At 53.7% G+C, this 14,105-nt stretch overlaps 5 protein-coding genes across 5 annotated transcripts; 3 read left to right on the top strand and 2 right to left on the bottom strand.

The window, feature by feature from the left end:
* Positions 1-47: 47 nt before the first annotated feature.
* Positions 48-3,044, top strand: CTRU02_204622 (helix-loop-helix DNA-binding domain-containing protein; the record flags this gene model as incomplete). The annotated part of the gene is made up of 2 exons (XM_036721095.1): positions 48-899; positions 951-3,044. 2 exons carry the CDS (start codon positions 48-50, stop codon positions 3,042-3,044), a joined length of 2,946 nt encoding a protein of 981 aa, XP_036587079.1.
* A 1,769-nt stretch (positions 3,045-4,813) lies between these two features.
* On the top strand, positions 4,814-7,225 carry CTRU02_204621 (neutral/alkaline non-lysosomal ceramidase; the record flags this gene model as incomplete). Its single annotated transcript, XM_036721094.1, has 4 exons — positions 4,814-5,443; positions 5,501-6,031; positions 6,076-6,588; positions 6,632-7,225. 4 exons carry the CDS (start codon positions 4,814-4,816, stop codon positions 7,223-7,225), a joined length of 2,268 nt encoding a protein of 755 aa, XP_036587078.1.
* A 743-nt stretch (positions 7,226-7,968) lies between these two features.
* On the bottom strand, positions 7,969-8,466 carry CTRU02_204620 (uncharacterized protein; the record flags this gene model as incomplete). Its single annotated transcript, XM_070204406.1, has 1 exon — positions 7,969-8,466. The coding sequence occupies one exon, from the start codon at positions 8,464-8,466 to the stop codon at positions 7,969-7,971; it is 498 nt and encodes a 165-aa protein (XP_070062169.1).
* Positions 8,467-9,819: 1,353 nt separating this feature from the next.
* On the top strand, positions 9,820-10,242 carry CTRU02_204619 (uncharacterized protein; the record flags this gene model as incomplete). The annotated part of the gene is made up of 1 exon (XM_036721092.1): positions 9,820-10,242. The coding sequence occupies one exon, from the start codon at positions 9,820-9,822 to the stop codon at positions 10,240-10,242; it is 423 nt and encodes a 140-aa protein (XP_036587076.1).
* Positions 10,243-10,531: 289 nt separating this feature from the next.
* Positions 10,532-14,005, bottom strand: CTRU02_204618 (nitrite reductase; the record flags this gene model as incomplete). Its single annotated transcript, XM_036721091.1, has 4 exons — positions 10,532-11,636; positions 11,685-13,693; positions 13,748-13,898; positions 13,947-14,005. 4 exons carry the CDS (start codon positions 14,003-14,005, stop codon positions 10,532-10,534), a joined length of 3,324 nt encoding a protein of 1,107 aa, XP_036587075.1.
* Between the last annotated feature and the right edge of the window lie 100 nt (positions 14,006-14,105).

Below are 14,105 nucleotides of genomic sequence, written 5' to 3'. Positions count from 1 at the left end.
GATGAATTGAGCATCAGGCCATAGTTGCATATACACCGCTTTGCAACATGGCCGACCAGGATCCGAACGCCTTATTTGGGCTCGACGAGTCTAACCTCGGCGTGGCGCCGTCTTTCCTTGACGACTCGGACGGCCAGAACGTCAAATCTAACTCCAACGGAGCCTCCAACATCGCCAGCGACAATCAGTCCTTCTATGACGCCAATTGGGGCTTTCAGGACACACCCCCGTACGACTCCTACAACATCGCTGCCACTACCGCAGCCGGCGCCACTCCTCTATTCCAGACTTCCGCACCCTGGGACCTCTCTCCCAACCAGCAGCAGCACCAGCAGCAACGACACCAGCACGGCCTCCCCAACGTAACTGCAGGCCTTGATCAGACCATCGTAGCCCAGGCCGGCTTCTATGCCACCACCGCCCCCTCCAACCATCACCAACGAGGAGGCCAACTCCATACCCTCCCTCAAGAGACCCTGAGTCTCCTTACCCCCGCCCAGCAGGAAAAGCTGCGAAATATCGCCATGCCCGCCCACCTCCAGTACCAATCACCCAAGAGCGAGCCGAGCCCCGGATCTGCCACCAGCGACCACAAGGCAGCAGGACTGTCCTCTCCCGATGCCCAGGATCTATCCAGCAAGGCCAGCAGGAAGCGCAAGTCGTCCGCCGAAGTCGACGAAGATGAGGACGAGGACGACGAGAACCAGCCCATCAAGAAGACGGCGCATAACATGATCGAAAAGAGGTATCGCACCAACTTGAACGACAAGATTGCCGCCCTTCGAGATAGTGTCCCTAGTTTGAGGATCATGTCCAAGAGTGCCAGGGGAGAGGATACGACCGAGGATCGCGAAGAATTGCACGGCTTGACGCCTGCCCACAAGTTGAACAAGGCTACGGTGAGTTGCGTTGCCCACGGTTAATCAGCAGGGCAGTACTGACAGTCGCAGGTCTTGAGCAAGGCGACCGAATACATTCGCCACCTCGAAAAGCGAAACAACAGACTGCTGGACGAGAACAATGCCATGCAAAATAGGATCGCAGCTTTTGAGAAGCTCTTTATGGCCGGCGCAATGAATGGCGCCATGAGCCCGCTCCAGCAGCCACCTACCCCGATGCAGTACCCTCAGGATCAGTACATCAACACCCCCATCGGAACGCCTCGAGGCGAGCCGACTCAGGGAATTATCCCCGTTCCCGAGGATATGAAGCGCATTATTTCCGCCCAGATGGCCGCCGGCCAGCCATACCCCGTGCCGCAGCAAGCCTACCGCGGAAACCCCGCTCTGATGCGACAGCAACAGATCCAGCAACAGCAGCAGATGCAGCAGCAGGGCCGCTGGGGCAACACAGGTCCCTACTTTGGCAAGCTGATGGTCGGCTCGCTCGCCGGTCTAATGATTATCGAGGCTGTGCGCGAGAACGAGCAGAGCAACGAGTCTCCCGAGGGCCGTGGTCTCTTCGCCCTTCCTGTGCAACTCCTCAGCTATCTTGGGTCGAATTCGCACATGCATGTTGGCGGGTACTACATTTCGCCCGCTCAGATCATTTCGCATCTCAAGTTTTTGCTCTTCCTCGGTACATTTTTGTGGGTCTTTGTGCCCTCCCTATTTGTGCCATCTCAGAAGAGGCCGAAGAAGGCGCAACAGCTCAGAGAGTCGCTCCAGGCCGCTGGGTCTGTGGCGTCTCCGATCCACGTGCGCCGACAGGCCTGGTTGACGGCCATTCAGACCGTCTGGGTACCTCAGCACAACTTCTTCCTCGAGGCTGCTGCTCTCCTCATGAAGACGATGAAACTCAGCGTTCGAAATGCGATTGGCGTCCATGGATACCAAATGCTCACCGGCCTTACGGAGGAGCAGGAAGCTGCCCGTGTCAAGGCGTGGTCTATTGCTCTCGACGCTCAGTTGGCTGGAGGTGACGTGGAGATCAACAAGAGCCGCCTCACGCTTACCCTCTTGGCATCCGGCACCCTTCCCGATACCCCGTCTCGACTGATGCTGAAGGCTCTTCATGTCCGTGTGCTCCTCTGGGATCTGGGTGCCAAGGGTCTACACAACACTGTTGCTAAGAAACTTGCGCGCTCTCTGTGGAATGAGGCGAGGAGCCTGAACCGCGTGCTGAGCCAGCTTCGCCGCAACTCAGAGCAAGTTGATGACGATCTTCCTGAGCACCTGGCTGCCCTTATCGAGCAAGAATGCGATGACGTTCTCAACAACACTGTTATTCAGCGAGCTTATAATCTGGCTTGGAACCTGCCGACAACTGAGGGTGTTGCTGAGCACAACGATGGAATGGACTCGGTTGTTGATGACCAGGCTGTACGGTCTCCTTTGGATGCTGTTGCTGCATGGCGATCCAGCCAGACGATCCACCGTGCCCTCATCACCAGCCTCGAGGCCGACAAGGATGATGGTGATGCTCCGAGAGTTGTCTCGACTTGCCTGGACACCGCGCTCAAGACAGCTCCCATCGGGTCCAGTGTGCAATCTCGTGCTCTAGTTGCCCGCGCTGTTCTTGTCGATGACAAACGCGGTGCTAACATTGCCGCTGCTTTGCAGAACATTCAGCCTTCCGGTGAACAAAAGTCTTTAAGCCAGATTGCCGCCATTGTCGATTCCTCCTCCACTGTCCAGTCACCCGATGTCCAGATGGCGCTTAAGTGTGCCATGGCCATTGCTCACCTGCAGCGCGCCAAGTCGACGGCCGCTTACCCACAGGAAGGTCTTCGTCTCGTCGAAAAGATTGCTCGACCCAGCGCCACTGCCAACATGTCACTCCTTGGTTGCACTGCTCTGTTCAAGCTCATGGAGGAGCTTTTCGCTCGCCAACCCTCTACCGAGTCCTTTAGCACGTCCCTGGAGCGTCTCGCCGGCAGTCTACGCATCTGGATTGGTAGTGCGCCGGGTGAAAAGTGTGGGCTGGAGCAAGACGTCCGCCACAAGATGGTTGACCGCTGCCTCAGCATCACCAAGAGCGTGGTGGGCATGGAAACTGATACGGGCTACGGCAGCATGAGCGAGTGCGAGGAGGAGGGCTGCTAACAAGATTTCATTTTTCTATGTCTAGAGGCGGTATCTCCCCTTACTACATACTAGATGCACTTATTTCCTTTCTTATTGTATTTTCTACGGGTAGGGCATTGGATTTGGCGTCATACTAGGTGAGGATATATGTCTTCGACTGGCGTTTCGTACGGAAGCAACGCGACGACGGCTGGAAAAGGCTGGGACCAGCGGATTTTGCATGAACAGAGATGGGGCGTCGCTTCGGGCTGACATTGATCTCCACGAGGACTGTCATGGTATGGAATGGGAGAGAGGGAAATACGGTCTGGGGATATACACGTGTCGGCTTCAAAAGTTGCGATGGGATTTTTCTCTATAATTGATGGCCGTTGGCCGCCACTATGTAGAATCAATATCGACATTAGTCGTTGCGAGGACATGCAATAAGGCTTCATTGTGATTTGTGAGAATAAGTGGTGTGGGAGGGAGAGGTCGAGCCTTGTCTGCTTCTAGCAGGTGCAGATGCTGGCGTGGGTGTGACAGATGACACACACCCTTTTGCTTTGACTCGGCGTTTTTACGATACAAAGTTTTGACCGCCAAATGGCTGGGGGTAACGGGGTGACTTTTGTTTGTTTTTCTGCTTTGATGCTTGGCCCTCCATCGCCGATCCTTGTCAGACAGTATAGGGGAATCTCCTGATGTATGATGTTTTCGATGTTGATGTTGATGTTGGGAAATGACGACCACAGAACTGATCACCACACGACACCTGTCAATACGTACTTCCATATTGGTACTCCGTAGCTAAACCAAGAACCCCAGCTGGAGACAGCACGGCAGTCCCATGTCCAGCAGAGAGCCGAGTCCCCACATCTCCACCTTTCAAAGCTAAATGCCCCCCACCTGCCAAAGATAAACAACCACCGTCGGATCCGAGCCAACTTTTGTTCCCCCCTGCGTTCGCACGGCACATGACCACCGAAAAGGGAACATCGTCAGGGCTCGGTTATCAACGTCGCAATCTATCGTGCGCGAACGGATTTCGGATACCGCCCGCATGAGATATCTTTGTGTTATCTACGGTGGGTGATGACTGCCATCCAGCGAGCTGGGGTGAGGCGTAGAAGTGTGCAGAAACCGGGCATCTGCAGCATCGCCAGGAAAACGATGCCATCCATGCTGGGAGGATACGCAGGATGCTACTACCGCGAGCTGAAAATCTTGTTGTTTTTCAAGTGAGACTTTGGCGAACGCCCCCCTGCGCACCAGTTCACATTACTCCTCGGCGAAGAGTCGAATCGGAGCCCATCCTGCCGCGACAAACATGCCCTCCCTTCAGGACGACATGTCCAATGACGGCAACGGGTGACCCCAATTGCAACTCCCCGCATCCCATAGGACACCACCATTAGACACAAACCCAATCAGACTTCGATATCCCCGGGCGCCATGTGACGCAAGATTACATCTGGGCAAGGAAGTGCACATCGTCTTGTCTCGTTGAGATAGATGGCCGCCCCGACCTGCTTTTATTGATTTGACCTGGCCTGCCAGCTAGTCAACGTTGCGCCGCCATCAGGAGACGGGCAAATCAAGATGGGGGCTTTGTCGGCACACTTTCCTCTTCCCGAGGCACCGGCATTCCATCCAGGAACAGCTAGCTGAGAGCTCGGTTACAATCTGTCGATAGTCTGTAGTCTTAGGAACTGAGCGCTCGACATGGCGGTCATAAAGACCGCCGTGCCTATTAGCTATTAGCTCCCCTTTAGCTTGGTAGAGGATTCCCATTCTCATCGCCCATCATGCCTCGACACCTCCGTTCTGGCCTTGAGCTGCCGCGGCGCTCATTCTTCGTCGTCTTTGCGCTTATATCTCTTGTGCTCCTTGCCACTGTCGGCTTCTCCAAGCGCGGCGCACCAGGAGGTCCCGTGTTGAACATCCGGCGCGATGATACTTGGAAGTCGCACGCAAATGCCAAGACGCGCGCTGCTCCGGCCGGTGATAAGTATTTGATCGGAGCAGGCAAGGCCGATATTACAGGTCCTGTCGTCGAGATTAACTTTGCTGGGTATGCGGACCTAGCGCAGGTGGGAACTGGCTTGCGGCAGAGGATCTACAGTCGCGCTTTCATTGTTGGAGATGTCAGCAAGCCGAATGATCGATTTGTTTATCTTGTGCTGGATACACAGGGAGGTGACACGGCCGTTCGTAATGGTATCCTGGAGGGCGTCAAGGCTCTTGGATCCGGCTACGCCATGTACAACAAGAACAACATTGCCGTGACGGGCACCCACAGCCACGCCGGGCCGGGAGCTTGGTTCAACTACCTGCTTCCTCAGGTCACCAGCTTGGGGTTCGACAAGCAAAGTTATCAAGCCATTGTTGACGGTGCTGTGCTGTCCATCAAGAGGGCTCATGAGTCCCTGACCGAGGTAAGACTTTTTTTTCTTTTTTTTTGCAATGTTGTAAACCCTGACTAACTGGCCCAGGGCTACCTTGACGTCGGTACCACAGAAATCACCGACGGCGCCATCAACCGTAGTCTCTGGGCATACCTCGCTAACCCTGAGGCGGAGAGAGCCAGATACAGCGCTAGCACCGACACAACCCTTACCCTCCTCCGTTTCCAACGGGCCTCTGATGGCAAGAACATTGGCGTTTTGACTTGGTATCCTACCCACGGGACGTCGATCCTGCAGAACAGCACCCACGTAGCAGGCGACAACAAGGGAGTGGCTGCGTATCTCCTCGAGAAAGACCTCGCCGGGGATTCGAACACCGCCCCTGGATTCGTTGCTGGGTTCAGCCAGGCCAACGTTGGCGACACCTCTCCCAACACTCTCGGGGCGTGGTGTGACGATGGTTCCGGCCGACAATGCAGTCTTGAAAACAGCACCTGCGCTGATGGCAAAAGCCAGTCATGCCACGGTAGAGGCCCGGCCTTTCAGAAGCTGGACCTGGGCATTTCGAGTTGTTATGAGATCGGCAAGCGGCAGTCCACCGGTGCAAAGAGAGTCCTCGTAAGTTGATCATCATCGAGTTTAGGATACAGCTGACCGAGTAGAACGCACTTGCATCATCATCGACGCCTATCACCGGTACCAGCGTGAAGTCTTTCCACTTTTTCAAGGACATGTCGTACTTCAAGTTCCCTCTGGCGGATGGCACCATCGGCCAGACCTGTCCCGCCGCCCTTGGCTACTCGTTCGCTGCCGGCACAACGGACGGCCCCGGTGCCTTTGACTTCACCCAGGCCGACTCTGGCGCGCCCGATGCCAATCCTCTCTGGAAGGTTGTCTCTGGCCTGCTGAGAACACCCACAGCTGCGCAGGCCGCCTGTCAGCAGCCGAAGCCCATCCTTCTCGATGTGGGCGAGATAAGTGCACCTTATGCCTGGAGCCCGAACATTGTCGACATCCAGCTGCTCCGCGTTGGCCAGTTTGTGATCATCGTCGCCCCAGGCGAGGCCACCACCATGTCTGGACGCCGTTGGAAGTCTGCGGTTAAAGATGCTGCCAAGTCGATTGTCAGCAATGAGCCAATTGTCGTCCTGGGTGGGCCCTCCAACACCTATGCTGTAAGTCAGCCGTCCCCGTTTGCGTCCCGACTAACAATCACAGCACTATATTGCCACCCCTGAAGAATATGGCGTTCAGCGCTACGAGGGCGCCTCGACCTTATTCGGCCCCAACACTCTCCCCGCCTATATCAACCTCACCGTTTCTAACATCGGCTACCTCTCACCCTCGTCCACATCCAGCCCGCCGGCCGGCCCTTTACCCCCCGACAACCGCCAGAACTCGCTTTCATTCATCACCGGCGTTGTTCAGGACGGCTCCCCTGCCGGGCGTTCGTTTGGGTCTGTCATCGTGCAGCCGTCTGCATCGTACTCGCGGGGCGCTGTTGTCAATGCCACCTTCCAGGCCGCCAACCCACGCAACAACCTCCGCCTAGAGGGCACGTATGCTGCGGTTGAACAGCTCCAGAGCGGCACGTGGAAGCAGGTGCGGAATGACGAGGACTGGTTCTTGGTCTACACTTGGACGCGCACCAACTGGCTGTTGGGTCACAGCGAGGTAACCATCAGCTGGGAAACAGGCGGTGATGGCGCTCCAGCTGGAACGTATCGAATCCGGTACTATGGCGACTCGAAGCCGTTGATCGGGTCGATTAAGGCATTTGAGGGTGTAACTAACAGTTTCACGCTGGTGTAGCCTCGGCGGTAAGGACAAGTCTTGACTCTGTGATTTGCTACTACGTTCTGGCCGTGTGCTTTTCAGGTTTGGGTACATTTGGACAGAGACAAACGAGGACAGATGATAGGTTGCATGGTCAATAAGATAGTAGTATTAAAACAATGTACGGCCCGTTCAACAGGGAACATCTGCACTCATCAATATGACAGTTTGGGTATTCTATTCACGACTTGTCGTTCGTCATATCCTCGTTGCTCACGAATCGCAGGAAGTCGTAGGATTGATGCCGCAGGTCTTCTTGTGTGGCCATGTGGAACTGAACACCGGGCGTAGGGCTGGTGGAGACGACAGTTTCTGGTGTATCCTGACTTTCAAGGCCCCTGGATCTGCTTTCCGTCGTGCTACCAAACTAGTCACGTGCCAGTTGGAGGGTATCGGTCATCTCTGTTGACAGCACGCGTAGCCATCGCTGCTAGCCAGCGGCGGCGGCGATGCGTAGGGCATGTCTGGGTTACGAGTGCTCTGGCAAAAATCCACTAACTGGAGAGGCGATTTCAATGTCGGGCAGAGTGATGTTACGCCTTGTTATAGTCCGTCAACTTTGGCTGTCAAATATCGACAGCGATGTGTAAGTCTCGACGTGGTCGCGGGACGACTTGTTTGTTTCCTGTATTGACGATCGACTTGGTCGTGTGAACAGCAGGCATTCCCTGACTACGGTGACCCAGGTTGGCAGGTGGACAAGGTCAACACGATAGCTTTCAGATGGATAGCATGTACATCATCAGCGTCACACGCAGCAGGATCGTGGCACTGCTACACCTACGGAAGCGTAGGGAAGGAGGATCAGATTTCTTCGCTGTATCCCTGGGCAAGCCAGAGCACACAATGAAAAAAGAAGTGTTCGCGTCACCTGGAGGCAGTGTAATACCAGGGACACTGTGGGAGGAGTCATGTGCAAGCACAGAGGACTTCTCCCTTAGACCAAAAATAAGAATAATCACGATTGGTCTCCTTAGAGACCTTTCAGAGATTAAACTGAAAAGAACAGATACTACACTTGATCTAAGCCAAAAGGCAAAGAGAGCTAAAGAAGAAAGAGAAAAAACAAGTAAAGTTGCGCGGGCTGGCGAGGTATATATAGGTTTTTTTTGTGGACTTACTGATTGGGGCACGCGGGCTTTTTGTCGGACCGAAGGTGGATTTTCCCCTTTTTTTTTTTCATCTTCTGTGGGCCCCCGGCTAAGTATCGGCGGCATGGCAACCAAGCTGTAGTCGTCTCCACTAAAAGATAGCACAATTATCGTATCCGTCGCTCGTACCCATCTTGCAGAACATCACCTTAGCCTTCTTTGAGCGGCATATTACTACCGCAACAAAACCAGAGCAGAGGATTGGACGAAAGTAAAATTAAAATTATATGCTAATTATATACCCACATGTAGTAGGTAAGTTCAGTTAAGTGTTCAAATCCGCATCCTCCACGACTAGGTCGTAACACAGATTTGCATCACAGAGGATGTGACGTTTGTCTCTTGCTGTGCCACAGTATGCTGGTCGTTTGCAGTCTTGGGTGCAATTCGTTTCAACTTAATCATTTCAGACTTGCATTTTCTCGGATATCTTTACTGTACGCTAATCTCAGTCCACGTGGCCGAGCCCGAGTCTCTGGGTCTGCTCTTAGCAGTCACTTTATGTCGTGACGGATGCAATGCGCCCTTAGATCTCTTGTGATTGACCTTGCTTGCAGTATTCTAGAGAGCCTCAGAGAGATAACCAATACACTTGTAAAGACCTGTCTGACAAGACAAGTCAAATCACAGGCATGTAATCAAGTTTCTACGGCAAACCCGCAAGTAGCCTGCTCTATTTGTATCGACCATCCTATTCCGCCAGAGTACGAGGCCGTGGCAGTGGTTAAAGCAGCGATAACGATTTGGCGCCTGTCCAGTCAGGTATGTGGTATACCTGCCTAATCCGGAAAGAGCTCACTACTTTGGGAAAGCTCTAACTTGATATGGACTAGATCCTTGCTGCTTGACCGTGCATCATTTCTATCTTGCAATTTTCAATGTTTCTGGAGCTTACATTGCGTCGATTTCCGACTCGCCGGCCTATTCTAGCTCTCTATTAGAATAGAAGGGAACTATACATACAGTAAGATGACGCAGTATTCTTTACCAAAGGCCGTCTGGGCTATGTGGAGTCATTATAATGTGCTCCCCGTTGAGGGACGTTACTACCGTACTGCTATCGATTGAGTCGTTGAGCTTTACCCCTCTGATCAACATAACCTACCGTAATGCAACAAAGGGAACGAATTGGAACTAGAGCGGTGAAAATGAAACTCGTCAATGGTGACCACTCCACTAACAGCTCTATAAACATGTGGCTATGTAGCAATTCTGTCATTGTCATAGAGTTTCCAAGTCCAGAGGGACAACCACAGGCAGCTACATCCAAAGAAACTACAACTCATATTACATCATGTATCTCCTTTGGCAACAGAAGATAACAATAAACCAGACCAACTTCCAAGTAAATCCAACAATCTCTACAACCCAAATCAATACATCATCTCGGCCACTACATCCCGGCGACATCCAAGCACAATGAAATTCTCAACAACAGCCCTCCTCGCCCTCGCCGCAAACCTCGCATCAGCCGGGCCAAAATTGACAAACCCTGAAGGCCCTAGAGTAATCGGACCCCTCGAAGGTAGCCCCTTCTGTCTACACTCGGACCAGGGCCTCGACGGACACACAATTATGCCGTACCTCTTCCACGGCTTCATCATAGAGGCGATGACAGTCCGCGACGTCCCTGCCGTCTGTAACGATCTCTGGGGTGGCCTGGCGCATTTCGGAACCACATGCGGCTTGATCATGAAGCAAAACTGTATCGAGATCGAGCCCGGTGTGTTGAGGTGGGAATTTTCTGTCGGAAGCGCGTGTCAGTTGGGGCATATCCAGGCTGCTTGGTACGAGGCCACGAAGAACAAGTACGGGGCCCTCGACTGTTTCGTAAGGGAATGAAAGGCAAGAGTTGACTAGGCTTGACATAAAAGTGTCTAAAGGGTTGTTTCAAGGGGACACAGAGACAATCATAGAGAACCGGTTGGATCGTTGTAATATCATCGGATATGTATTTGGTATTCCACTTCCAAATCTGCCAAAAAAGACTGCGACGTACAAGTGACATCGAATTCGTAGACTGCACATAAACGACCGTAATTCATTCACGCCCATCTATTGAACCAACCCATATTATATGCCCGCTTTTTCCAATGCACCGACCCAAACTCCACATGCAAACCACCCCCCACTACCAATCCGGCGCACTTCCGCAACCACCGCCGACCAGTAACTGTGCCGGCTTCTGCATCTTGAGCGGCGCCAACGGCTTCACACCGGGCTTCTTGGCGCGGTGCCCCTTGAAGTTAATCTTCTTGTCCAGCTGCTCAAACGGCGAGCTGCCGGCCTCGCCCTTCTTCACCATCCACTTGGCCGTGCCCAGCGCGGCGTCAAGCTCCTCGACTGGAGGCAGCTTAAGGTAGATCATGCCGTCAGGGCGCTCCTCTACAGGGAATGTGGCAATGCTGACCTCCTCATCGTTCTTGCAGTCACCGTTGGCGAGGTCGAAGTTGCGCTTGTGGTATGGGCAAGACACCCATGGGGCAGATCGCTTGGCCGTGCCGTTGGTGCTGCACGACGAGTCGGGCTTCTTCGCATCATCGCAAGTGTCGGTACCCAGGTCCTCGCCGATGAGGCCGTCTGATAGCACGAACGAGCGCTTGTGGGGGCACATCTGCTGCGTTGCGTAGTACTTGCCACGGATGCGCCAAATGGCCAGCTGAGTGTCGCCGCGCTTGACCGTCGCCGAGATACCGTTGGGAGTCTCGTCGGCCCCGAAGAAGTGACTCGCCGGTAACATTGGCTGCCATGCCATGCTGGTCCACTTGTTGATGAGGCTCTTGAAGTCTTCTTTGACCGACTCCTTGGCCCAGTAGACCGGGCGGGGCTGGTCACGATCGAGCTCGACCTCCATGTGCTCGACAGTCTCCTCGGTGTTGTTGAACTGCTTGAACTTGGCTGCGATATGGGGGTTCTTGATGGCCTCAGCCCACTCATCGAAGAAGCTGTCGACAAGCTCCTGCATCTGAGCCTCTAGAGAGGCGCAAATGCCAAGCTTGTCTTCCAGGACGACCTCCTGCAAATACTTGATGCCGCCGGGGAGGTTCTCAAGCCAGCGAGCCGTTCGCTGCAGCTTATCGGCAGTGCGGATGTAGAACATAAGGTATCTGTCGATGATAGGGATGACCTCGGATGGAGGAACATCCTTTGCGAGGAGTTCCGAGTGCTTGGGCTTGGCGCCACCGTTGCCGGCAACGAAGATGTTGAACCCCTTCTCAGTAGCAATAAGACCGAAGCTGAAAGGTTAGCTGTATGTTCACCTGCGGAATGTGTGAAACACTTACTCCTTGTTTTGGGCTTCAGCGCACTCGCGGACACAGCCGCTGACACCACCCTTGATCTTGTGCGGCGCGCGAATACTCTTGTACCGCTCCTCCAACCGGACGGCCATACCGACACTGTCGCCAATACCGAAACGGCACCACGTTGTGCCGACACAACTCTTGACTGTTCTGAGAGACTTGGCGTATGCATGGCCGGATTCCATGCCGGCGTTAACCAGTGTCTTCCAAATGTCAAGGAGATCCTGCTTCTTGGCGCCAAACATATCGATACGCTGCCCACCAGTGATCTTGGTGTACAGGTTGTACTTGCTCGCCACCTGGCCGATGACGATGAGCTTATCAGGGGTAATCTCACCAGCAGACACACGGGGAACGACACTGTATGTGCCGTTGCGCTGGATGTTGCCGAGGAAGCGGTCGTTGGTCTCTTGCAAACCGTGCATTGGGGTGTCCATGACGTGACGGTTCCACAATGAGGCGAAGATGCTGCCGCAGGTAGGCTTGCAGACCTCGCAACCAAGGGAGGCGGGGTCATTTCCGGCCTCACGCATGACGTCCTCGAATTTCTTGAGTTTTTTGACGAGAATGATGTTGTATAGGTCGGCACGGGAGTAGTTGAAGTGTGCGCAAAGGTAGTTCTTAACCTCATTACCCATGGACAACATGGTTTTGTTGAAGATGGTTGTGACTAACGGCATGCAACCACCACAGCCCGTTCCGGCTTTAGTGCAGGCCTTGACCTCGCCGATGGTCTTGCAGGTGCCGTCCTTGACCGAGTTAACGACGTCTCCTTTTGTCACGTTGTGGCATGAGCAGATCTGGGTATCATCCGTCAGGTCGTCGCCATCGTCTTCGCCCTCTTTCTTGGCGCCTAGGATGAGTTCGCTAGGAGGAACATCCAGCTCCTTCATGTTCTTGACCAACGGCACGAGCTTGATGTAGTCTTTCGTATCGCCAATCATGATACCGCCAAGGAGATACTTGCCATCTTCGGTGAAGATGTACTTCTTGTAAATGTTTTGAAACGGGTCACGGTATGTGAGCGCCTTGACAGGGGCAGGAGGAAGGCCGTTAGTCAACGTCTCGATAGTGCTCTGCTCGTCAAGCTTTTTCGTTTTCCTAGCCGCTTTGGGAGGTAAGAATTTCGGTCCGTCTGTGTCGGCAAAGTAGTCGCCGAAGCTGGCCACGTCAACGCCGAGAAGCTTGAGCTTGGTGCTGAGATCTGGCCTCTTGAATGAACGCGGCTGGTGCAGTTTGGCTTGTGTCAGGTTAAAGGAGAGAACATCGGCCATCTCAACACCAGGACCGATCAGACCATATGCCATTCCTTGCCAGCTGGCGCACTCGCCGATGGCGTAAATGTCGGAGATGCTAGTGCTCAAGTCATCGTTGACGATGATGCCACCACCACGGTCCGCACACTTGATGCCGGCGCTCCGGGCTAGCTCATCTCTAGGCCGCACACCGATGGCAAAGCATACAGCTGAACAATCCAGACGCTCGCCATCTTCAAACAAAACACCCTTGACATGGTTGTCTTCAGTGGTCTCGATCTCACCAACCCTTCTGCTAAGAAGGATCTCGAGACCCAGGTTCCGAACCTGGTCCACCACCATGGCGCCCGCATCTTGGTCGACCTGTCGGCTCAGTACCCAGCGATTCCTCTCGATGATCTTAACTCTGTTGAAGCATTCCAGGTCAACCATAGCCTTGGCAGCTTCCAGACCGAGCAAGCCGCCACCTACGACTGCTCCGTCAGTACCTTTTCGGGTGGCGGAAAAGGCAATCAATTTGTTGAGGTCGTCAATTGTGCGGTACACGAAAACGCCCGTTGCGTCGTGACCGGGAATGTGTCTTGGAAGCACAGCATCTGAACCGGTGGCGAGGACCAGGATGTCATATGGCACGACCTCACCGTTAGAGCATGCTATTGTCTTTGCCTGGGAGTCTATGGCGGTGACTTTGGTATTCACATGATAACCAAGTGCTCCTTCAGGGGCGTTGCGGTACTATAATGTGTTAATAACTTGAGTCAAGGTCGCCTGTCGTACAAGATGTCTTACCCATTCTTCAGGGTTAAGGTATAGGTTTTCAATCTTGCGGTGGTCGAAGAAACTTGTCAGGCCCACACGGTTGTAAGCTAAGTACGGCTCGTCGCCGATAATTGTGATTGTGTACTGGTTGGATCGCGCATCCAACTTCAATATCTTTTCTCTAAGGGGTTGTCAGAAAGATATTCCTTATCGTCGTTGACATACTCACACGAAGGCTAGGCCGACCATGCCCAGGCCGACAACGACGAGTCTCTTTCGTTCGGCCATCGTGAACGATGCCAAACGCTACTGAGACACGAACAAAACTAAGAGTTGGCGAAGAGCGAAATACGGGAGTAACGAAATCAGAAAGAAAGAAGGAAGGAAG

Source organism: Colletotrichum truncatum, assembly GCF_014235925.2.
Source record: "Colletotrichum truncatum strain CMES1059 chromosome Unknown Contig_0002, whole genome shotgun sequence".
Classification (NCBI taxonomy): Eukaryota; Fungi; Ascomycota; class Sordariomycetes; order Glomerellales; family Glomerellaceae; genus Colletotrichum; species Colletotrichum truncatum.
This window is presented reverse-complemented; position numbering and strand designations above follow the sequence as displayed.